The sequence below is a fragment of the Onychostruthus taczanowskii genome, unplaced genomic scaffold, assembly GCF_017590055.1.
Source record: "Onychostruthus taczanowskii isolate IOZ18803 unplaced genomic scaffold, ASM1759005v1 scaffold5, whole genome shotgun sequence".
In the NCBI taxonomy this organism is placed as follows: Eukaryota; Metazoa; Chordata; class Aves; order Passeriformes; family Passeridae; genus Onychostruthus; species Onychostruthus taczanowskii.
Window position 1 is genome coordinate 11,883,891 of NW_024502568.1, and position 23,848 is coordinate 11,907,738.

A 23,848-nucleotide genomic window follows, 5' to 3' on the forward strand; every position below is an offset into this window, starting at 1 on the left:
ACTATGAGTGTATTTGGAGACGATGGGAAAATTACAGGTGAACAGGGAATCGAAGGGAAGAACAAGAGATTCTGCCAAAGAGGGATGTGCGAGATGAACGGCAACAAAAACCCGTGAGCCTTCTGGCAGCAATTTTGGGTGCAGAGAACACGAGCGGTGAGGCTGGAGCGGAGCGGGAGGCTCCGGGCTGGGGAGTGCTGAACCTCCCTGTTCCCTTCCCAGGCAGGTCCTGGTGGAGCATCCCAGCCCGGGAGGGACACCGGGAGCCCAGCAGCCCTTAAAACTTGGCTGAGGAGCTGGTCAGGATTCTGCTTTCCACCAGCAATTGTTGGATGCTCTCTGAGTCTGCTGCTTCTCTGTTCCTGAGCCCATCCTTACTCCACCTAGGCTAAGATTAGGGAAGGGATCTACTGTGGCTCACAGGCAGCTGATAGTAGCACTATGTGGAGCTAAGGGAACAATTTTTCCTGGCTTGATACAACTATATGACACAACTGTATGTCTTCGGCACCGCCCCAGCCGGCCGGACTCGCCCTGTGAGAAGGACACGAGGGCAGGAGAGACGGGAACGGGGCTGGAGGCTGAGGAGCAGCAGGGAAGGAGCTGGAGGTGCTGAGCATGGAGACAGCGAGGCTCAGGAGGGACACAATGGTCTCTACAAGTCCCCAACAGGACGGTGCAGCCAGAGCGGGGTCGGGCTCCTCCACCCAGAAACAACTCACAGGACCACGGGATGGAGAGGGAATGGCCTCAAGAGGTTTGGATTGGATATTAGGCACAATCTCCTCACTGGAAGCGTTGTCAAACACTTGAACAGGCTGCCCAGAGCAGTGGTGGAGTCACCATCCCTGGAGGGATTCAAAATCTTTGTGGAAGTAGCGCTTGAGGACACAGCTTAGTGAGGAGCTTGGCAGTGCTGGGCTGATCATCTTAGAGGCAATTCCCAGCCTCACATTCCATGGTTCTAGGAATGCCAGCGTGCCTTTAGCCCCAGGCCCATCAGCAGTTGTGGCCCAGGAGGAGAGGAGCTGGTTTGTGGTACCCTCTGCTCAGGTGTACCTGCCTAGACCTGTTCTGCTGGTGGCCAAGTCATATTTAAGATCTGACAGACTCAGTACTTACACTCAGAATTTACCTAAAATTGTGGCCACCATCTGAGGATGGCAAATGGCCTCCACCCATCAGTTTGTACTTTCAGTTTTTGAGGAAAATACAGACAGATCAATAGATCTATAGATACTGATGGTCTAAGTGATTCTGGCTGTTTCACTGAAGATCAGCAGGAACATTCGATCTACCATCAGGCAACGATTTTATTTCAACCTTGTGATCTGAATAAACCGAAGAAATTTATTTAAAATGCTGCACATACCTCTGATTTAAAGCAATCCCTGAAATATGCACAGCTCCATTTAGCTGCAACAAAGAGCCAACTACTCTGCCATGCAAAGTGAATTTTATTAACTTGATTCAGAGTCTGTCACTCACTTTCCAACATCTTACATGTACCTATAATATATGTCATGGTTAATCCATTTGATGGACTGTGTTTCTGCTCCTCTGATGAACTCTTGGCAATTCGCCTGCCAGTACACATCCTTTACAACAACCTCTTGGAGCCCAAATTAGCAAAAAGGCTTTGTATAGCTTGCTTTATTAATAAATAAGTAAAGAAATAAAGGCTACAAATTGTTTCTCTCTTTCTGCTGTCTATTTAGGTTAGCAAGGCTGTAGGCACTGATCTTTCAGTGTGTAAATGGTGCTTGGTACAATGGCCATCATTCACCCAGCCTTGCTGGGTTTCCCAGTGCAAATCTAGTAATACAAAGGCTTTTTTTTTAGAGAAAGATTCACTTTATCTATCAGTAGTTGCACAAAAGATAATATCTCCTCCACACTAAATCATCAAAGCTTTCTCTCCAATTAACATTAAAAGCTATGCATAGACAATTTATCAGCCCTGTAATACATCTTTTAGGGTAAATGAAACTTTTTATCACCTTTTTTTCTTCCTCAAAAATGAAATCCTGCCACATTACCAAAAAGGTATTATTCTTCCCCAATTTTCTGTAATGAGTTCTTAAATTCAAAAGGCAAACTTTTCATGTTAAGCGTATTTCTGGTAATCAAGATCCAGAACTTTAACAAAGCCTGCAATTATTAGTTTCATGACTAAAACTATTTCTCCCTTCAGCAACTGACATTTTCAGATTTTAATGCAGGGAATAAGAACATACCATACAGCAGTCTACAGTAAAAGACTGAAACAAGGAGCAAAGGGCAAAGCATTTTATGTTTAATTCTCACAATCACTCTACAGCAAGTGGGAAAAAAACCCAATTTTAGGAATCAAGGCAGGGTTGGCAGCACATTTTTGGCCATGGCCAGTGGTCCCACACTCTGCTTGGACAAAGCACTGCCACGGAGCACAGCCAGACAGGCTCTTGAGGTGGTCTGGCTGCAGAGGAAGTATCTGGGCAGCATTTTCACACTGTGTGAGCTGTCAGTGCCTTCACCTGCTGGGAAAGTGCTCTCTCTCACGTATCACCCTCCAAGTCCCCTCGACCCTGTGAGTCAGGGTTCCTTCAGGCATAAAGTACAACTTCACTGCATGGGGCCTGAACTGGATGCAACCAAACAAGCCAAAAAGGGCAGTACTGAGTGCTGAGAAAATCACTGCCTTCATGGATCAGATTAGTGTCAAAGAAGGGACACTGGTTTGTAAACCCGGTTTTGGTTTGTTTCCTTTTTTAATCTCTTGATCTTGATCATGTTCATATTAATAAAGTGAAATCACTATTTAGAAGGAAAGACATATCTAAAGCAATACAGCTGCAAATGAAGATAGCTCTGGATTACGAGAGGCTCAGGAAATGCAGCACCAGTTTTCTCCAATATCTTTTTCTAAGTCTGAACTTAATGACCTACAAATATTGCTGGATTTGCAACAACAGACACCAGGGCCCTTCTAGCAGATACCACAGCACCCTGCAAGGCAGGAGGCCAGGTCACTTTTTATTTTTATTTTTTACTTCTAATGTTGGTCATCTGTAGCATGATTAAGTACACCTTGGGGAATATTCCAAGCACAGGGCTTGGAAGAGTTTTTCCCAGACCAGACCAGGAAGGTCATTCCAGCCTCAGGTGTGCTCCCTGACAATGAAGACAGCTATTTTAGCCACAAGCCTGTCATGAAAAATCACTGGACACAAACCAAATTTTGCCCTACTAATAAAACACAGCTCTCCCCTCTCCACAAGAATTCCATGGAATTCAGTTAATTAACAAAAAAGGAAGAACATAATTACAAGATTGTAGGGTATCCTTATCCCTACAAATATGTCAGCATACTTATCACTGTTTCCTGTCACCACATACAAAGAACATGTCTTTAGTGCAGTTAGTTTAATTTACAAGCTCAAAAAATAATGCCTCACCTCTATTGACATTTCTAAAAGTTATTTTTGCCTTTAAACGTCACCATGTGGATCTGTGAGGCACATTACACGTAACAGCTTGAGGCTTTTATCTGCCTAAACAACCAAATAATGGTGTTAGAAAAGTGTCTTTTTTCCTCCCAAGCATGTTCAGAAGCAAATTACACAAAGAAAAGGAGTGACCCAGTTCAGCAATGTAAATACATGTCACCTCACTGGCTTTCAAAGTGTAGCTGAAATAACATTCAGCTGCTGCAGCCTGCACTTCAGACAGCAAAGTCCATAAATATTCCCTGTGATTAACAGGAGCAGATAAAGAGGCAGTGTGCTGGTTTTGGCTGGGGTAGAGTTCTGACAGTCAGATCACTGCAGGGTGAACTGACAGAGGTCACTCCAAAGGCCAGGTTCTTATAGCTGAGGCTTTGCTAGGGAATCCTATGAGCTGTATTTCAGATTCTGCATGGCTTCAAGCAGCAGGTCAGCAAGAGGCACTAAGGAAAGACTAATAACCTACAGTGAAATCAGCATCACCAGAGTGCGCAAACTAGTCCCAAAACCAGCCCAGAAATAATCCCCCTACATTTGCTTAAGAAAGCCACTCCGGGTATCTTCAATTTATTCCTAACAGAATCTGTCTGCTTCACCTGTGCAAGTTATTTTAAAAGGTTATTAAAGATGTATTAATTTAATTCATAAGGCCTTTTCCTATAGCTGTACTGATGAGACAAAGATGACCTTCTTTTGCAGAGTTTGATGTGTTTCATGCTTCTTCTTTGGGAACAAGCACCACAATGCCTTTGAAAACATGAGCACGTGAGACCTGCACATGAGTCTGAGGATTCAGCTGCCCTCACCCTGTAAAACAGCTGGAAAGGACTTTTCAGTCCTCACAACCTTTCCATTTCTCTACAGCTGTTTATAATGAGAGGAGTAAAGGAACACATCTATCCAATCCAGCCTGGATGATTAAATAACTGGTGCAACAGCAACGCTGCAGCTGCATTTGCCAAGTTATCATCCTCAGGACTTTCCTCTGTGTTAATTTCCTAATTAACACAGAGGAAAGTCCAGTGGGAATCAAGCTTGAATGACATCAGTGATAACAATTAAAAGCTTCTGAAGTTTTTACGGCACTTCAGAGCAGCCCCTTCTTCTCTGAGCAACCCTTCAGTTCTGACAAATGCCTCTTGGAGGCAGCTAAGGCTCAGTTTGTTTTCACTCAGGATCATTCTGGCCAGCAGAAACCTCTGACCTAAGGTTTTGCTTCTGAAGTAACGGTGCCTTGATTATACTTCCCCTTTATCCCCATTTCTTTCATGTAAGCAGTGAAAGCACAAGAGGAAAGTGCACAACTGAAGCAGGAATTGGGGCAGATTTCTCCCTTCAGCCTGCCTTTTGGATTTTGTCCTGGTGAATTCTGCAGTTCAGGAGGCAAGAAGCCATAAAGCTGTCTGACTATACTTAGCCTTTCCCCAGTGCAGTTTTGGCTTTCTTCTGCCCTCTCTAAAACTTCATGGCTCTGAGCCGTGGATATTCACACCTCATGGCATAAAACCCAAGCACCAGACTGTAGTAGTTATAGTAACATAATGGATTTTAATATTTTTGTCTTATCTAGTGGAGATAGACATTTCCAGCCTGACCCAGTGTACAAGATTTCCCAATTCCTCCCAGAGACATCAGTCTACCCACAGACAGCAGCTCCTAATGAAGCAGCACAGCTCTCTCTCCTCTGAAACAAATGCAAAGAGAGGACATCCTTGATCTTTTATTGCCTAAGTGTTTCTGGTGCAATGATCTACTTGCAGCTGACATTTGAAATTTGAAGCTGCCAATGGGATTTGAAGGTCATCCAAACACAGCTTTAAACCTGCTCTATTTTGCTCCCTAACGTAGCCCCCATGCAAATCTCTGGTTGTAAGTTATCCTTAGTAGGTTCTTTTCCTCCAAGCTGATCATCTGTTATATCAATTTGTGACTGGGTGGATAAAAGCAAAAATACTTTCAGAGATTTTCCTAATTATGTCTCCATTTAAAGCAGTAAATGTGGAAAACTCTATTTTGTCTTTTAACTTACACTGTTCAAAGAAAAAATAAAATCTATTTTTCCCTATAACCACATGACACTTTGATATAAATAGATTTACATCATTAAATGCTGTGGTTAAATATCTGTTGTATTTTTTCAGGAAAGTGTCTTAGAAATACTGTGACATTCCCTAGGCTACTAAGTGGACTTAAAAGAATTTGTATTTCTAAATCAGAAGTGTAGGTTTTTATACCTATCTACATTTGAGCAAAAAGGCTACCTATGTATCTGGATCTAAAAAAGTGACTATAGTCCCATGCAAAGAATCAGCCCACATCTGTATGACACTTCAATCCTACTTAAGCCTGTTCAAAATAGCATTCTTCTTACACAAATAAGACAACACTGCTCTGGATTAGGTCATGGGAGATATGCTGAGTGTGCTGCACTAAAGGACAGAGAAGGAACAACACAGCATTACTAGGTTATGCTATCACCTGTGCTTTCTGCCTTCCTTGGACACCCCAGCCTCTTCTTATATATCATATCGTGGCCTCACAGATCATGGTAACCACTGGAACCTGGAATGTTGAGCCCCAGAGCAGGAGAGAAGCTGGAGCATTGAGGAAAGGCTGAGCTGGCCTGTCCTTAGCAGTGGAGCATCACAGAACCAGGTCAGCTCTGACTGGCATCAGCGGCAAGACAGACAAAATTTTCTAACTGTGGTGCTCTGAATGCCATTAAACACGCTCTCAAGGACTTGCTATCAAGACCGATTTATTTTAAATTACGTACTTGCTTAGTAAAACGCAAATTCAGGCTCACTTATCCCAAAAATCCAGTGAAGCAAGCCACTCCACACAGCAAGCTCCAGCATGAATTTAAACTACGAGAGTAAATGTTGCCAGACAAGGCCTTGAGCCACCTCATTTGTGCCACATCCTCCACAGGCAATTCTGTTCACTGGACAGGCTTGACACCTCACACTCAAAGGAAAAGGCCAACTTACAGGTGACAACAGATGGCTGTGACAGGGAGAGGCCACGCTCAAATGTGTTCCATGACTGCTGTCTCAAATTATTTTCATTCCCCAACCTACTGATTCCAAGGCATTTGCCATTACCCAGTCTGACAATACCATTTGTGATGGTACATGTAAGCCTCAGGAAAAGCCTGCTGACCAGATACTTGACAATGGATTTCTCTAACAGTAGCACAAGTGTCACCATGTTTTTTCACTGATTTTGTATGTGAACTACCTATGGGATTCTCCACCTCCCATAATTTGCACTTCTTAACATTTCTCCCACAGCAAATCTGAAAATCTTGGAAATAGCAGGGAGGTGACTTTGTAGAACAGCTTCTGCAATGTCCCTGAACATTTCTCAGAGCAGTCAAAAAGGGAAGTTGTTCTGCGGCTCCTGACCCCACCATATGGCAGTAGTTAAACTCAGCCCTCAGATCATTTGCACAATAAGAGAAGCACCTGTGTCAAGTCAAGAATGGCTCTTTTGGACATCAGGAAAGGCAGAAAACCACTATGAGCAATCATTTTAATTATTAAAGAATCTGGTCACCAAACCAGGGAACATTGATTTAACAAAGTTCCTTTACTGTATTGTGCAGCAAAATCATTAATCCTCAAAGCTCTGTAAAATGGACCAACACAGCTGTTTGTGAGCAGCTGTCTTCAGCAAGGAAACCAAAAGGCCAAGAGGAAAGAAAGTCACCAGGTGTTAGCTAAACTATGTGTTAACAAAATCGAGGTACCACCTGACACTATATACATTTATAATCCTGCTGGTTTTCATTCTGTACAGCTATGCCACACATGGAGAAAATGTTCAGTGACAGGCTGGACAGCACACTGGGCAGCAATTTGCAAGAATGCAACCAAGAAGGATAGAGGAATTCTGAAATTAATCTCAGGTGCTTGTCTAAAACCATATCAAAGGCATAACCACAGAAGCAGCAGCTGTACCCAAACTCCTATGGAGCCTGGGAAATAACAGCAATTCAGTCATGGTGATTGGGATTTCAGCTGTCTGTTCACCAAAACACACAGGTTTTTGCTGGCAGTCGAGCCACTGTGACTTTCTTGAACTGTTCCCCAAACTAAATCCCAATTAAAGATGTTATGTCATGTGACATATGGCAAGTTACAATCACACCCCTGATGTGTAGACAGCATCAACAGAAGGCTTTGATTCCTGCATACCTGCACTTCAGCAACAGAAATGTAGCTCACACTCCTATAATGGCACCATTCCCAGTCTCCTAATCAGACTCTGCCTTCAAGAAACCCCAATGGTCTATTTCTGGTTCTATCAAAACACTCAGGGGGACCGCTTCGCAGAGGTAAAGCACTGTGAATGTAATGCTCTGCATACAAGGAGACAGAACTGAAGCACAGCATCGAGCTCCAATGGTTCAGCCCAACTCAAAATGGAGAAGAATGCAAGATTCTCTGGAGTCAGCAGGTTGCAGACACAAGGCTATCACTGCCTTGGTCCAGGAGGTACAAAAAGCACTTATGGGCTGTTCATGTGATCCAAAGAAAAGCTGGACATCACAGCCATGGAAGGAGGAAATCTCACCAATAATTATGTTGTGGAATACACACTTTTGACCAGAAGTGTGTAGGTAGCCTCATTTTCAAGGGAAGAACAGTACTGTTACACAAGCAGACTTGTCCACTGTATCTAATGCCACCCCCTGTAACCAGTCAACACACAAACCAATACTGAATCAATCAACCACCTAATACCACTGTATTCACTGACCTCTGGTTTTGGAGCCATCCCTTCTGGAAAAGCTGGGGCAGAGGAACACAGTGCTTGGGGAGATAACTAGGGAATAACACACATCCTAAATGTAGCCTAAAACTACAGCCTCTGTCAGCACCAGCTCTGGGCCATCTGCAGGTCCCAAGTGCCCTACAGAGCATTACCAAGAGAGAAATACTTATTATCTGGTTTAACCAGGATAGAAACAAAAATGGAAATTGACTGATGTGCAGCAATTTAACCCAGGCATCCCAGGCACCTTCACACCAAACTCCCTCAATGCTGAGAAAACACCAAGGCACTTCTCAGTAACTTGCACAGCAAACAGCCACCTGATTGACCCAGGGCAACCTAGTGTAACTTTGCTGATTCCACTGTGCTGACTTTAGAGCTGGATCTGTCCCCTAGATGCTGCATTGCTCCACTTCACACAGCTAATGTGTGAAGCTCTGCTCAGCTCCAGATGGCCAAACGTCAAAGAAATTGAAAAACAGTGATTGCCAAATCTCTGCTGGAAAAAAATATATATACATACGAGGAAATCAAAGAGGGATCACGAATTCAGCATCTGAAAACCCAATGAAATGTGCTGTCCTGTTTTGTAGCTCAAGGTATTTACCTTGTAAAAGGTAATGAAAAGATGCAAAGGTCATGAAAACCTGCAATAAATCCCTGCTCCTGGCTACTGAACAGCATGTCAGCTCTCTTCATCCAGCTGACAGTGTTTATGTCCTCCAAGACAAAAAGCCACCATGCTCTAGATTAGGGGTAAGACCTGCATGCCTTACTGGCACACGAGCAATTCCAAAGAAGTATTAAACCTAAATAAGAACTATATTCAGATACTCCATGTTCTTTAAAAATAATAAGGCATGACTACAAAGTGAACTATGCACTACACAAAAAAGAGGTTGCCTGTGGTTTAGTCAACTGGATAAAAGTCTCTATGCAATTTGGGGAGTTCCTCATGGTTTTAGCAGTTTTCCAGTGTGCCAGGATGACAAGAGAATTCATTGGAGCTACTCAGTTCAGTGCAGTGTTTAGCCTGGAGAGAGGAAAGGACAGAGGAAGGAAGGGACAGCAATATTTTGATTAATATACACAAATGGAACTCATTAAGAGTAGGATCAATTTCCAAATTTTATACAACTTCTCTTCTCTGCACTAACCTACATCTGACATCAGTCATAACACTCCAGAAACAGCTTAAAGTAATTTTCACACCTTCCTTCTAGGACATCATGTCCTAGATCAGATAAAGCATATTCTATATGAAATACAGATTTTACCTAGACTCCTGTAACTGCCAGGATGAATGATGCCCAAAGATCACAATGCCCACTGTCATTCTGTCCAACAGGGGAATGCTAATTCAGCTTCATGTATCTTATGAATCACTGTATACAATTAACATTACTTTAAACATGCCAAAGTAAAACTATCTTCAATATCAGCTGCATTTTGTCATAACTATACATTCTTGAGGCTTTCGGTTGTGCTCATATATATAAAGAATGTGCAAACCCCTCTTGGTTTGAAGTCTCCAAAACAGCGGTTCATACTAAACACACCTGAACAAAACTGTATGTCCCTTGGCACAGAACCCTGTGTGGTAACAGGGTGCTGGGTTTGGCTGGGGTGAAGTTAATTTCCTCATGGTACCTAGTAGGAGACCACGCTTTGGATTCGGTCTGGAAGCAGTGTTGATAACAAAGAGATGTTTTCATTATTGCTGAGCAGTGCCTACAGAGAGTCAAGGCCTTTTCTGCTCCTCACCCCAGCAGTGAGCAGCCTGGGGGTGCACAAGGAGGGGAGGACAGCTGAGCCCATCATGTTCAGTACAGAGAACCCAGGGAAGAAGAAGGGAGGGGCAGATGTTTGGCATGGTGGTGGGATGCCTTCCCAAGCCACCACTGTGCATGAGAGAGCCCTGCTCCCCTGGGGATGGCTGAGCACCTGCCTGCCCAGGGGAAGCACTGAAAAATTCCTTGATTTGCTTCGCTTGTGTGTGTGGCTTTTGCTTTCCCTATTCAACTGTCTTTATCTCAACCCACGAGTTTTCTCACTCTCTCTCTTCCGACTCTCTCCCCATCCCACTCGGAAGGCAGTGAGGGAGTGGCTGAGTGGGGATGAGCTGGGGTTAAACCACAGCAATCACAAACTGCTAATGGTGAAACACCTTCAAAAGGCTGTGTGCCTCGTCCTGCCTCCTGGCACCTGTCCCCACAACCAGTCCTATGCTCAACACCTTCCTCTGCTTCATACCACACCAAAAATCTGACCAATTCCTCTCTCTGACTGGCACAAATCTGGAACTATTCTGCTGGCCTCCACATTTATGATTCCAGATTTACACAACCAAAGAGAATACAGCTTGTCTTCCAAGAGCCCCACCACCAAAAATGACTTTTTGCCAATATATTCTTTGCCTATAAAATAAGCATTGCCGTTTTAAAGAGTCATTCAGGCAAGAAACAGGTCAGAAATCACAGACATGCTGATTATCTTTTGTATCACTCAGGAAAGATCAAATTGCTGTGTCTGCCTCACCCTCTGATACTGCAGAATATGCCCAAATGTAAGCAGAGTACTGCTGGACATTTTCAGAATGGGAAAATGACCATTTTAGAAAAGATTTTAACTTCCTGTTCCTAGTGGAAAATTAATTTGATACTAAACATTTGTGGTCCCAAGACCAACTCTTAAGAATAGAATGTTACAAAACCCATAAATACTGGTGGTAAATAATGTTGGAGAGAATGAAAAGATGAATTAAAGATTTCCTACTGGATTATTCTGCATTACAGAAATTAAGGAGGGTGGGGCAGAAAATTAAACTTAATAGAGTCCAAAAACTATTTCAGTCCATGATGAGTATTGTTTTTGGAATTCAATCTGGGCAAGAGACATCAATTTATATTTTACTAAGGACTCCACACTTCAAAGAAATTCTGAGAAGTCACAGTAATATGAACTATAAATGCAGCAGTGCTCTCCCATCGTGGTGCCAAAACATAATTTTTTATCCTAGAATTTGGAAAAATCTCAGACAAACAACATTTGTTGCTGAAAATCAGAAAATGAGAACACACTAAGTAAACTGAGCTTTCCAGCCAGCATGAAGGAAGACAGATTCTGTCTAAAACTGTTAAATTTGGAACTGTTAATAACATTACTGGTGTTTAGGCAGCAGCAGTGATTCCTGTGGACTTTATTTTCTCTTCCTGCTATTTTTTCTGTCTCCCCAATTTCATTTACATGAAGTATATTTTGTAAACACAAAAACTACTGTTACAGTCATGGAAGCACTTTTGATCAGTTTTGCCTGCAGGTGTGGGTGCCTTTAGACAAGTCAGAAACCCAAAGAACATAGTAATTAACCCTTTCCCAGAGAGTTAACACAGGACATCTGTTGGCATCTTTTCTAATTTCTTTACATGCCTCAGCTGATGGGGTTTCCTCATTGCCCTAGGAAAACTCCTCATACTTCTCTCTGAAACAGCAACTTGCAGTGCAATGAAAGCATGAGCAGAAGAAAAAAAATTATGTATTCAAATTCAAGCAGATCCTACTTTTAAGTAGATCCTGTAATTCAGGAGGATAGAAACACACCAGGGCTGGAGCTGCTGAGTCTCACTTAGGATCAGCCCTTTGCTAGGAAACATGGCACCTAACTTAGTTTTATATTATTCCCCCCAAAAGTCATATGCTTGCACACGTGTTCCCCACTCCCTTTCCAGGCCCTATGCTTGTGTGATACTGCTAGAGAAGCAGAACTTCATAAACCTAATTGCTTCAAAATAGGATTTGGCAGAGCACCAGCTCCTAGATCAGTCTGTGAAGCGTTCAGAGGTTTTAGGCAGCAGAGTTTTTCCTCAGGCTATTACATTCCAACACTTCCCTCCACTCCCTTCAGAAAATCACTAAAATATTTGCAGCAATTCCAAGGACAGTTGCTTCAGCACAGACTCCCCTTGACAGACTGCTAGGCTACTTGGGGGGCCCAAAAAATAAAGAAATTAAAACAAAAAGCTTTTTGACACCAGAGCACTTACAACTCCTTTCTGTAACTCTCTAAATGTTCTCTATTTCCATTTATTTTAATCTTCTTTGGATTCAGGGCCATTCTGTCTGTGTCAGTTCTGCTTCTGTACCAGCTAAAAGAAGGATTTCCACACATGCTCTCTTGCTTTAAATATGTTTATTTTGCTCACCATTCTCAGGTGAGCTCTTCCACGCTCCACAGCTCGTGAGAGCTCCATCACCCACTGCTCTCATGGCTTCTCAGCCTCCAGAGGAAAGGGTAGGAAGCAAATTCAGTAAGGGTAGAAGGCTCAATCTTGACCTGCTTCCTTGGAAAACTGACTCATAATCTAATAGCAACATACAGATCTCACTGGACCTGTAAATTTGGAGGAAAGGTTCAGCTATGGAAGTTGAGAATCACAGAAAAAACATTTCCTGTAACTCCACTAATCTTTCAGGAAGAGAAATGGTGTGCAGCAGAGCATGAACAAATCTCCTCCCGTCCCTCAAACGGCTGCACAGGTGGTTCCAGTTTCTTTAGCTGCTCTCCACACAGCCTCCCACTGTGTCTGTGTGTGCACTGACCCTGGGCATGCACGCAGCCACCAGCAGGATCTCTGCTGGGGTTACCCCTTCCCTGCACTGCCAGCCACTGCACCCCTTAGTTCTGCCTGGCTGCTCCTGACCTACCCTCTCCTCTGCCAGCCATTCCCTTGGGCAGCAGCACCAACAACCGGCACTAAAAATACCTCCTGAGCATCATAAATAGCAAGATGGCAGGATTCTTAATCCCCCTTCAGGCACGTAGTCTTTTTGCTTTTGATAAATATGGAGTGGCAACAATGGACAGAGAATAAAACGCATCTTACAGTACTGGTCTGCTTGGCCTGTGCCTTGCAGAAAGGAAAAATGAGGACTCCCGGTATCCACAAATGCTGTCAGCAGAGGACAAGAGAAAAAGGGGAAGACTGCTATTACAAGAAGTCACAAAGTCTCCCAAATCTAAATTTTAGACATTTTTAACTCAACAGGATTTACAGGCCAAACCACAAGACCAGTGTTCCTAAAGAAAACCTCAGATCTGCAGAGCACCTGCGTCAAGCAGGGAGCCAGTCAGCAGGAAAACTCAAAGGAAGGGAAAGGTTGGCTCTTGCCCTGCTGAACTTTTGTACCACCACAAGCTGTACAGAACAAGCCAAATGCACAGTGCCAGGCCAGCCTGGCAGAAGGAAGAACAAGATCCAGCCCTTTCATGCCACTTGACTCCTGAAACACTTAAGCAAATGATATAATGAACCTCTCTACACCCCTGCCAGACAGATTTGAAAACCCCTGCACTTCCTAAGGACTGAGGTCATGCTGTATCTGGAAATAAAAAATATGTTAAAGAACCTAAAATCAACTGTCATTTGAGTTTAAGTTTCCTGCCATTTTCCTTATGGAATCTATTGGGATAGAAATTCAAAAGTTCCAAAGAAAGACTGCAAGATTTGTTGACACCTGTAATTCCAAATACTCAAAAATCCTGACATACAATAAAAAATGCTGGATGGCTTTTTTTTTTGTTTTTTTTACATTCTTCTATAAGTTTTATAAAAATAAAGCTAGAAAATTTTGCCCTTTCCAGCTGCAGCTCTAAAGCAAGGGCTAAAGTGCTGTTTCCTGCATAAATATGTAGGAAAATATTTACTATGTTGCAAGCATGAAAACAAATATGGTATCACTGTGGCCACTATAATACGGTCACAGACACTAGCAATTAAAACAATTTCAATGGCATTTTCAGAAAGATAGAAATAAAGACAAGGGTACTGGAATTTTACTGCGAATTAATCAAATCATATATGAACATAATTGGTTAACCAGAACCTTTTTCTTTGAAACATAAGACTCCAAATGTGCACTGCACATCTAAGTACACAAAACAGTTTTGTCATTCATCCCAAATATCAAAACATCTGGCAACAGAAAATAGAAAAAAATATTTATAGACATTTTTGGACAGAGATTACTTCAGGTCAAGTCCAAAAGCATCCTTAAGCTGCAATCATCAAAATCTTTTATCAGTGATTTTGGATTTAGCTAGTGTTACTAAGAGAGAAATATAACATAGGCTTTTTATAGCAGCTGCCAATTCAACAATGATCAAAGTTTTATTATTCTTCCTTAGATCAAAGTCTGGACTGAATAATTTTGGGATTATCTTCAGCTCATAAGGTAGAATAAACAGTTTTGGATAACCACATTATTATATAACAATACAGTCTTCTTGCAGTAAGTTTTGCTCTCATTTACATATGCGACAGGTTTTTAATGGATTGGATTATCATTTAATTATTTTATTGGCTTATGAGGACAATAAAAGAAAAATTTATACAGCAGCAGCAGAAGGCCATAGAAACATTCAAATGGTGTCTTGTGCATCTACATTCATATGCAGAGGACATTCATGAGAAGAGGTGAAACTAAGATTAGGAAAGTAACTGGGCATTCTTCCAGTGAGAGGTAGTAGGTTTTACACCTCTGCTCATTATAAACCACTCAAGACATCTGGAGATCTTCTCTTGTGGGACAGAGGCATTCACACACACCTTGGCACAGCCTGTCCACACCTGTACACACCCTTCCAGCTGGGATAAGGAATGTCCTAGGCAGAGAAAATCAAGATACTCACATTGTGTTGGCTTTCATTAGCAGGCATAAAATACTGCCACATGCATAATACTCAGCACAATTATTTTTGCAACTAAGCTTAATTGTAAAGGTGCTTAGATTTGTGTTTCACTCAAGTGTGCTTTCAGTCAAGAAAAAGAATGGTTTTCTTCTGAGAAAACCATTGATTTCCACACTGTCTGTTGACCACAGGCTCAATTGTGTTCCTGTTCCACTGAACAAGGTGTTTACTGTTATCTTCAGTGACACAGCCAGTCCTAAATTCATCTCTTCTTTTACATCCTAATTCAATGAAAGTCATTAATCTTTCACAGTCTTTCTGGAAGTCAGCTCTCCCACAGGTGTTGATTAAGAGAAGTGGCATCCCAGGACACCAGAGAGAGAGCCATTACTTTGGCACAAACTGCTTTACAGGTTCTGTAAGCAGGGCCAAGAGTTGGAGCAGGAACATCTTTTTCAGACTTGTTCTTATTACAGGCTCTTAGCTATGTTTCTTTATCATTAACTAGGTTTCAGCTCTTATATAACCTGGTTGTCTCCCAGACTTTCTAATGCCAAAAATAAACTGAAAGCTTTCATCACAAGTTAAAAAGAAACTGTAATTTGAACAGCAGTTTTGCTGACTTCTCTGTTGATCAAAGATGCCTCATACGAGCCTGATGTAATAGAAACAAAATCAGATTTTTAATAACAGTAATTAAAGCAGAATCCTTTCATTGAGTGAAATCTCACAGTCCTTACTTGTATAAGACTTATACGGGAGGAATAGATGAAATGAGAGCCCATTTATTAAGCTGAGGTATCACTTACAGCAAAGGGAATGACAACTACTAAAAAAATGATGCAAAAACTGCTTAAGCTTCACACTTTTTATTAAGATGTGTCCATCTCTATGACATCACATGACCTGCTTTGCCATTCCAGAAACAGAATAAAATATATTTATTAGTTAAGGAAGCAGTAAACCAGAACATCTTATCATGCCCTTCCTGTAGAGCCCTCTGTGCTAAGACCACCCCTCTGACTGACCTCCAAAAGGATAATTTCTTAGTGCCATAGCAATAAGTTATCAGGAAAAAAGTCTGTAAGAAATAGAAAAAACCACTGTTGGCCTCATCAATGAACAGTACCACGTACTGCAGTTGTCAGCATGCTCCAAAGAGAGCTAAGCACAGGTCTAAATGCTTCAGGGAGTCTGAACCTCACAATTTGCTGGCTGGCTTGGACTGGTTTTCTTGTACCAGCCTCTCAGATGAAACTGCAAATACACCACAGGGGATAAAAATACCTTTTTCCTCACCTTTGAGAACATCATCTTCTCGATGTTCCCTATTTCACACTTCTGTTCAGAGTGCCCTCAGTCACAGCTGCACAGAGCAGGCATCTCTGCCATGGACTTCTCCCTGCAATCCTACCAGCACAGCAGGAAAATGCCAGCAGCCTCCTCTCAGGAGGCAGAGGGCATACTGGTGCCACAAAACACTCTGGCTCATCGCACTTCTTCACACACCAATCTTTTTCACAATTATGAGGCCAGATCCTCCTTCCACTTCAAAATGTGGCATTCAGAGGAGCAGAGTAATAGTTTTCAACATGAAGTGCATATAATCTTTTCTATCCATGAAGAAATAACTCCAAGGATATGTTAAGCTGGCCACAACAAACTTTGCAGCAGCACAGAATCCACCACAGGCTGCATAACCCACACAAGAACTTGGACAGGTAATCAGAGGTAGCTCCTATTCAGCTGTCACTAAAACTCTGCACTTTAATTCAAATATGTGCACGTGAACAGCAGCCACTGCACTGTGGATGTGGCTGCATTTCATCAGTTACATGGAGAAAAATGATTCACCAAAGCCCTAATTCTGGATTAATTCTGGACTGCAAATAGAAAAAGAAGGATGTAAAACAACCCCATCACACCAGTGTACCTTGCTGAAGCCTGGTTGGCCAACCTTGTTTACAAACTAAGGACCTCTCTCCACAACATATGGGACTCTTATTTGGGTGTGAGCTTCTGAACATTTATTTATTTCTGAAAACATGACATAATAAAGGCTGAGCATTTAAAAAAATGCGTGTCTTGCAGTTTTTCTCTGCTATTGCTGTATCATGTTTAGGAGTTTTCTTTAGGTTTTAATGAAGAACAGCTAATTATAAAGATATGTTTCCCTAAACAGTATGTGGTAAAAAAATTGAAGGCTATTTGCTGGTATCAGAACTCACAGGCAAAAGTCTGCTTTCCACAGTGTGACTCTGTCTTACCACTGCAAAACTAAGAAATACTACACCAGTCACATGAACTAACCATGTGTGGCTTTCATCTTCAATTACTAACAGATTAGATTAAAAAATAATCTGAAATATTCAATTCAAACCTATTAAAAGAAAAAACAGAAATCCCCATCTTGTTTTCAGAGACTGTGAAACGCATGAGGTTCTGGTGTTCTTCACTAAAAGCAATTCTGCTGCTTTTCCTTCCATAAGCTGATGCTTATTTTCCTTCTTTGCAATTCCTTTCAAAACCACGCATTGAAAATAGACTCTACCTCATTGTCCCAGTTTCCTCTTGTTGTTGCCATTAGTCTATGCAACTTTTTCCATGCATTCAAGACTAATTTTCATTAATCTCAAAGCACAGACTAAGCTTTGTTGAGGAGGAAAAAAATGGGACAAGGCATCAAACCTTAAAAAGAACTTAAAAGAGATACTGCTGTTTAAATCAGATACCTCTGTAACATATTCTTCTTTCCCACTGAAACAAAAGCTCTACCAGGCCTAAAGATTCAGGTGCAGCTACTGGTTCTCATGTACAGGCATGCACTGCTTTCAGTGATTTGACAATCCAGGTGCTGATTCTGAGCTACTCAAGCCATTACATTGAGGTTCAGACCCTAAAATGAGTAGTGAAAAAAGCATAAATCATTACATGTATTTAGAAGAAATAAACAGAAAGTACAGACAGGATTAAATAACAGTACAAAATCAGCACAGAAGAAATTCGGGGCAAAAGCTGAGGAGAGAAAAGCTCTCAGAGCCAGTTCCAAATCCTGCCCTGCACAGGTATTCCCAGTGGGAAACAGCTGTGCTGGCAGGACTGCACACACAGCCTGCCTCAGGTAGGGCTGTAGAGCCCCAGAGCCTGCCAAGAACACGTTCCTTCAGGCTATGGAGCCTTGTAGCAGGGAAAATGGGGACAATCACCAGGACTGGAAGCATTGAAACTAAAATATTTAACTACCATAAGCATGCTAAATTTGCCAGCTTCTGAAATGAAGGAAATGTCCAGCCAGCTCACACTGCCCCACCCTCCAAGTCACTCATCCTGAGAGTGTTTGGTAACAGCCATTAAATAGTCACATCACGAATTAGGGACATCATGACATGCCTGAAAGAAATAGCTTTGACAACAAGTAGAAAAACACAGCACCAGATTTCAGAAAAGGACACAGCAGCCACCTCTTCAGTGGCTGGTTCCTTTAGATAAGAGCAATATTACCCTGAAAATCACAGACTGTAATAAAACATTGACCAGAAGCTCCCAGCAGCAAGTTTTTAAATCACTCAGCATAGACTTCAATCAAAACCATTGCTGCCAGCAACAGCAGCCGTGTCTACAGCCATCTGAGAAAACTTGGAAAAGAAAAATAAAGACTTAATGGTAAGAACTGAAGATTTAGTATGCTAATTTCTCATTGAAACATTGATGATTTCTTCACACAGAAGTTCCCAACTGTGAAACAGATCAAAGAAATGTGCAATGTCCAGAAAGAAAGAATTGCTAACAGAGCACAACATAATGAGTAGGAAGTTTCTCATCTGCTGTTAGAACTCTATTATCAACTTGTGTAAGAACAAATGAGGAGCCTGAGAAGAGGCCCAGAAGGCAGAAATTCCCCTGTTCTGATCTGACCCTCAGACTCAGGGAAGGAAAAAAAAAAAAAAAAACAACCCAGGATTTGTCTCACCTGTAAAATGAGGACACTCTCTCACTACTGTCACAGTGATTTATTTGTCTGAAATTCTGAAATGAGAAGTCTTTGATCTACATTTGTTTAAAAATCATATAGGAAAAGACAAGGATTGTAGTATAAAATAAATTCTTAAACTAAACAACTCTACTTTGACTTGAGCAGGCTAAAAACTGCACCTGCCTTCTCTACAATACCCACATTAGCAGCATCAGGGTGGCACACTCCAACTTGTTAAAACTGCACAGCAAAAATACTTCTTCAACACTAGCTTCTGTCAAAATTCAGTGACTTTTTCACAAAAAAAAACCCCCACACCAGTCTTGATAAACCTCCTATTTCACACGTCTTTGTTTTCTGGAAGTAGTTGCTACTGGACTAAGTGCATCTCATGCTAATTCTTTCAACATTTAGGGAAAAAATTACCAAAGATCTTTGTATTTGATCACACCAAACACTCCCATTTGTGCCTGTTTGCTCTAGCATAACTGAAGATTATAATAGTTAAAAATAGCCATTTTTCCATTAACTTAGACCTTCACGATAACAAGTAGTTTTGACAGTTTTTAAGCAGTGTGAGATAACATGCACAAGTAGGTCACAGTTATACTTGGCTTTAGAAAAATGTCTTTCATCCAGGGAATTTACAGCTCTTTGCAAACAAGCCCTTAGGTAAGCAACAATCTATAAGGCTTACTCCAACACCCAAATTCACTCATGTATGAGTCCTAACAGCAACTACTTAACAACAGCTGAAAGTAGAATATTAAGCCTTTTGCAAACTGCAAAACTAAAAAGCCTGAGTGACGTCAATGGCAGCTCTCCACTGATCCCAACAGGCTGTAGAGCAGGACATGAAAGTGCCCTGGGAAGGACTCCAACTTGACAGGAAAGAGAAAAGTGATTTTTCAAAGTTTGTTTCAGCTCCTAGTTCAGTCACAAGATTTCCAAAATGATTATTTGTTCAAGCTTCTGGGAATACTTGTCTGTGCTGCTTCATCTGGCATTTGGTCAACACATCTGCTAAAGCCATACTACCAGGAAAGTGGTGGAAGAATGCTAGAGACCTTCCATTTACATAACAACAGGAGCTGAGAGACTGCAGGTGTGAAGGACTGCAACAACAAGGTCTGTGAAGAGTGGAAGGAAAAAAGAAAGGCTTCAGAAAATCCATCTTAAGGCATAGGCGAGACATTAGTCCTCACAGCAGCCCCTCTGAAAAACTTAGCTACCATTATTTCCATTGTACAAGTAAGGAAGCATAAAACTATTTAACCCAAAGTTCTATTTAAGGCAAAATGACATTAATTTGTATTATTAGTTATAATTTATGTATTGATTTATAATGTCTCAGAATTTCAGTGACTATATGGGTAGTTTTGGTTAAATAACAATGAGGAACTAGAGCAGGAGAGTTAAAAGGAATGGTCCAAAAGTCACGAGGTACTGCTGGATTTCAGGAGTTTCTTCTGTCATCTGTTGCAGTCAGTTCACTACACCATGCTGCCTCCTGGAGCAAAAGAGATGAATAGAGAGCTGCACGGATTGAATGCTGGTAATACTGTGAGGTTTTTACTACCCCTTGAATATCCTCTGCAGTTTAGTAAGAAAAATGCCACAGGTTAATGTTTAACCCTTTTGCTATGCTAGTTATGCTTGGTATATAATCAACAAGCAGACAGCTCCAAGTGCTTGATGCATTCAGAATAATAATGATCACCTTTGGACATCTAACACCACATAAAATATTAACAATCAATATTCGCTGAGCTTGCAGACCATAATGACAGCGTGGCTTTAATGTGACTGCATATGCATGAGGTAATCTGCTTTCATGAAGCACAGGGTCCCTATCTGGCATTTAAACAAAGCCCTAACCCCATAAACACTCACTTCTTACTTGTGCTACATTCTCCTGAGTAACCTCATGAAGACTTGTCATATCATTTAAATGTGTAAAAGGAAATTTCTATGTTGACTTTTTAACAGCAGTAGTGTTTAAAATTATTAATAATGACAATGGTCTATAATGTTTCACACACAGCTTTTAGTCAGCACTGAATAAATCTATTTATTTACCCAGACTCATGTATTTTCCACACAAATCTATTTGTTTAACTTTAAAAGGATTTATTGATAGAAATTAACATCTTCATCTGTTTCATGAATCTTATTCACTACTTCCCTAAAGACCTATGGACTGTCTTACTCCCTCTCTCTCTCTCTAATTAATTACTTTGAAAAAACGAGATGGCATGAAAGGGACTGAGAAAGAATTCACTTTCCTTCTCCAGGCAGCTCTCCAGTAGAATTAAGCAGGCATCAAACATCATGTGTTGTGCAGATGAATGGGAAAGAGGGACATTTGGGGGAGGAAAGGGAAATATGGCCAGTGGAAACATTCCCTGGCTTCCCATTCTGTATGGTTCAGTTTTTGTGAGTCATCTGCAAAGCTGAAATTGCCAAGTTTTTATGTCACTTTTTCAAATCCAGGTACCCTTTCAACAACAAATCTGCTCCAGGTTATAAAGCTTTGCTGGGTGTTCCCCACAAGTACTAATGCAGCCGTAGCACAGCACTGATGCTCACATACTTAGTGTTCTTCCAAAAATGGATTCTTTGGAGACCAATATACTCCATTTCTCCCTAAAGCAAGAAATCTACTGTTCCATGAAGAATTATGCCACTCTAACACCATTTATTATTTATATCTAAAATGGGTGTGATGCTTTAGGAGTATGGGCATAGCCACAAAGTGCCGACAACCTTTTAGGAGTCACACGATGTCTTCAACGTGCATGAAGCTCCCTTGGATGTCAACAGCAATCCAAGCAGATGAAAGAACTGGTCCATGCTGAGCAGTATTCATGAAGATGCAGAGAGATCAAAGTAGGAACAAATAAGATGCGTCCTTACATTCAGGGGTTTGTCAATTTGCAATATGTCATTTTTACAAAGTATTTGTTTCAAGTCAGAGATAGCCAGGGAGTGGTTTCACTTGTGCAAATAATTGTCTGTCTTCAGGAGATGCTTACAAGTATTTCTGCTTTGTTATGACAGCATTCAGAAAATGCTTAACTTTATGTCTCCAGTCCTTTAATTTGTACTAAGTATAATAAAAACCCTAAAGCATCAGTCTTTGTGCCACACCTGTGCCAGTTTCTCATACTGGAAGCATAACTTTGGGACAAAATTAGATCTGCAATCAATGAGGCTGATCAGTTCATCTCCAGACCAGAATAGGCAAACACACAGCCAGAGTTTACACACAAATGCACGGAAATTACAAAGGCTATTCAAGTTTAAGCCATAATTTTTAAAAATGCAAATCTGAAGTAAAACTCAAAACGTACATTTCAAGCCAGATGCAAATGTCCATCAGAGGTACAAACCGACGATCGGATTTACCACCACACCCTACCAGGAGCACTTGCGTTACCAATGACAGGACAAGCCGGATGCTCCCTGCGCTCATCAGACACCCAGTTCAATCCGCTCCCGTTCCCTAAGCAGCAGCACCCGCCCAGGTCCGACCCTACGCCCACCCTCCTCACCATGCTCCTTTCTCTGCATACATCCGTACATCCCACCGTCGCTTAACGCGTACCGCACTTCCCCGTGCCCCTACAGCCGCCCCCCGGGCTCCGGGGCAGGCGGAACGGGATCGCCCGCCCGGCCGGCAGGTGCGGCGGGCGCCCGGCCCCGGAGGATGCTCTGCGGCGTCCAGCCCCGCTGCAGCGCAAGCCGGAGCCCCCCGCACGGCCCAGCTGCAGAACGGTACCGGGCAGGCGACGGCCGGCGGGGGATCATCGCCTGGCCGCCCCCTGTCCCGAAATCGCCGGCGCAGCCTCGGGGTGCGGGGCACCGCAGCGCGGCCGGGCGGCAAGGTCAGCGCGGCTCCGCCGCCCGCGGGGACGCGAGCCCGGCGCTGTCCGGCGCGGCAGAGAACCCACCTCTGGCAGACATGGCTCAGGCTCGGGCTCGGCAGCCGCGGAACTGCTGCTGCTGCCGCTGCCCCCTGCCCTGCCCTGCTCTGCCCTGGTGCGGGGCGGCGCCGGGGGCGGCCCTGCGGGGCGGGAGCGCGGCTGTGCGTGTGTGTGTGTGTGTGTGTGTGTGTGTGTGTGTGTCTGTGTGTCTGTGTGTCTGTGTGCGGGTCTGGTGTGTGTGCGGGTCTGGCCGCGCGTGTGCCGGCGCGGAGCGGCCGCGGGGCGGGGCAGCGCCGGCGGAGCCACCGCGGCCGCAGCCGCTCCCGGGCGCGGTGACTGCGCGGGGCGAGGTGCGGGGCGCGGTGCCGCAGAGGGCGACAGTCGGGGACAGCCGCGCCGCCGGCAAAAGGCACGAGTGCCAAGGAGAGCGGCGCGGCAGAGCTCCAGCTCCTCGGAGCGCTGGATAGGCGTGTCTGCTCACTGACAGCTCCGCTCGCTCGGGACCCGGCGCTCAAGTCTGTGGCACAACTTGAAATTCACGCACCGAGCAGTAAAGACCTACCTGGAGACATAACTGTATGTAAATTGTATATAAACAGAATTTCTAGGAATGTTGTCTGCAAAGCAATCATGGCGTTAACACACAGAAAAGAGCACTCAGCTTCCTCCTGGCACCTTAATAAAAGTACCAAGCGACCAAAAGCAATGCACCAGAAAAACAAGATCTGTATCTGGTGGACACCTTCACCCAGCCTCCAGCCTAGTGAAGCCAAATATTCCCATGCCATACTAAAAAGAAAACCCCTACGCCACCAGCTTATTAGATGGTGGCAAGAGTTAAGCAAATCAACAATCTAGTTTGTCAAGAATGACAGGTTAGAAGACCACATCAGAATAGTACAGTTAAAACATTAGAGCAGACTTTTATCAATTTCAGAATGGGCAACTATGAACTAAAAACCAGAAAGCCCAATCTGTGATGTTCTGCAAGGAGCCA

The 23,848-nt window shown here is 42.8% G+C and overlaps 1 protein-coding gene across 1 annotated transcript in view; it reads right to left on the bottom strand.

The window, feature by feature from the left end:
- The window catches only part of ABLIM1 (actin binding LIM protein 1), a 191,157-nt gene extending 168,209 nt beyond the window's left edge, over positions 1-22,948 (bottom strand). Inside the window, exon 1 of the mRNA XM_041415801.1 lies at positions 22,879-22,948. Within this exon, the coding sequence (XP_041271735.1) occupies positions 22,879-22,891 (13 nt within the window). The 5' untranslated portion in view covers positions 22,892-22,948. The remainder of the gene's footprint in view (positions 1-22,878) is intronic.
- Between the last annotated feature and the right edge of the window lie 900 nt (positions 22,949-23,848).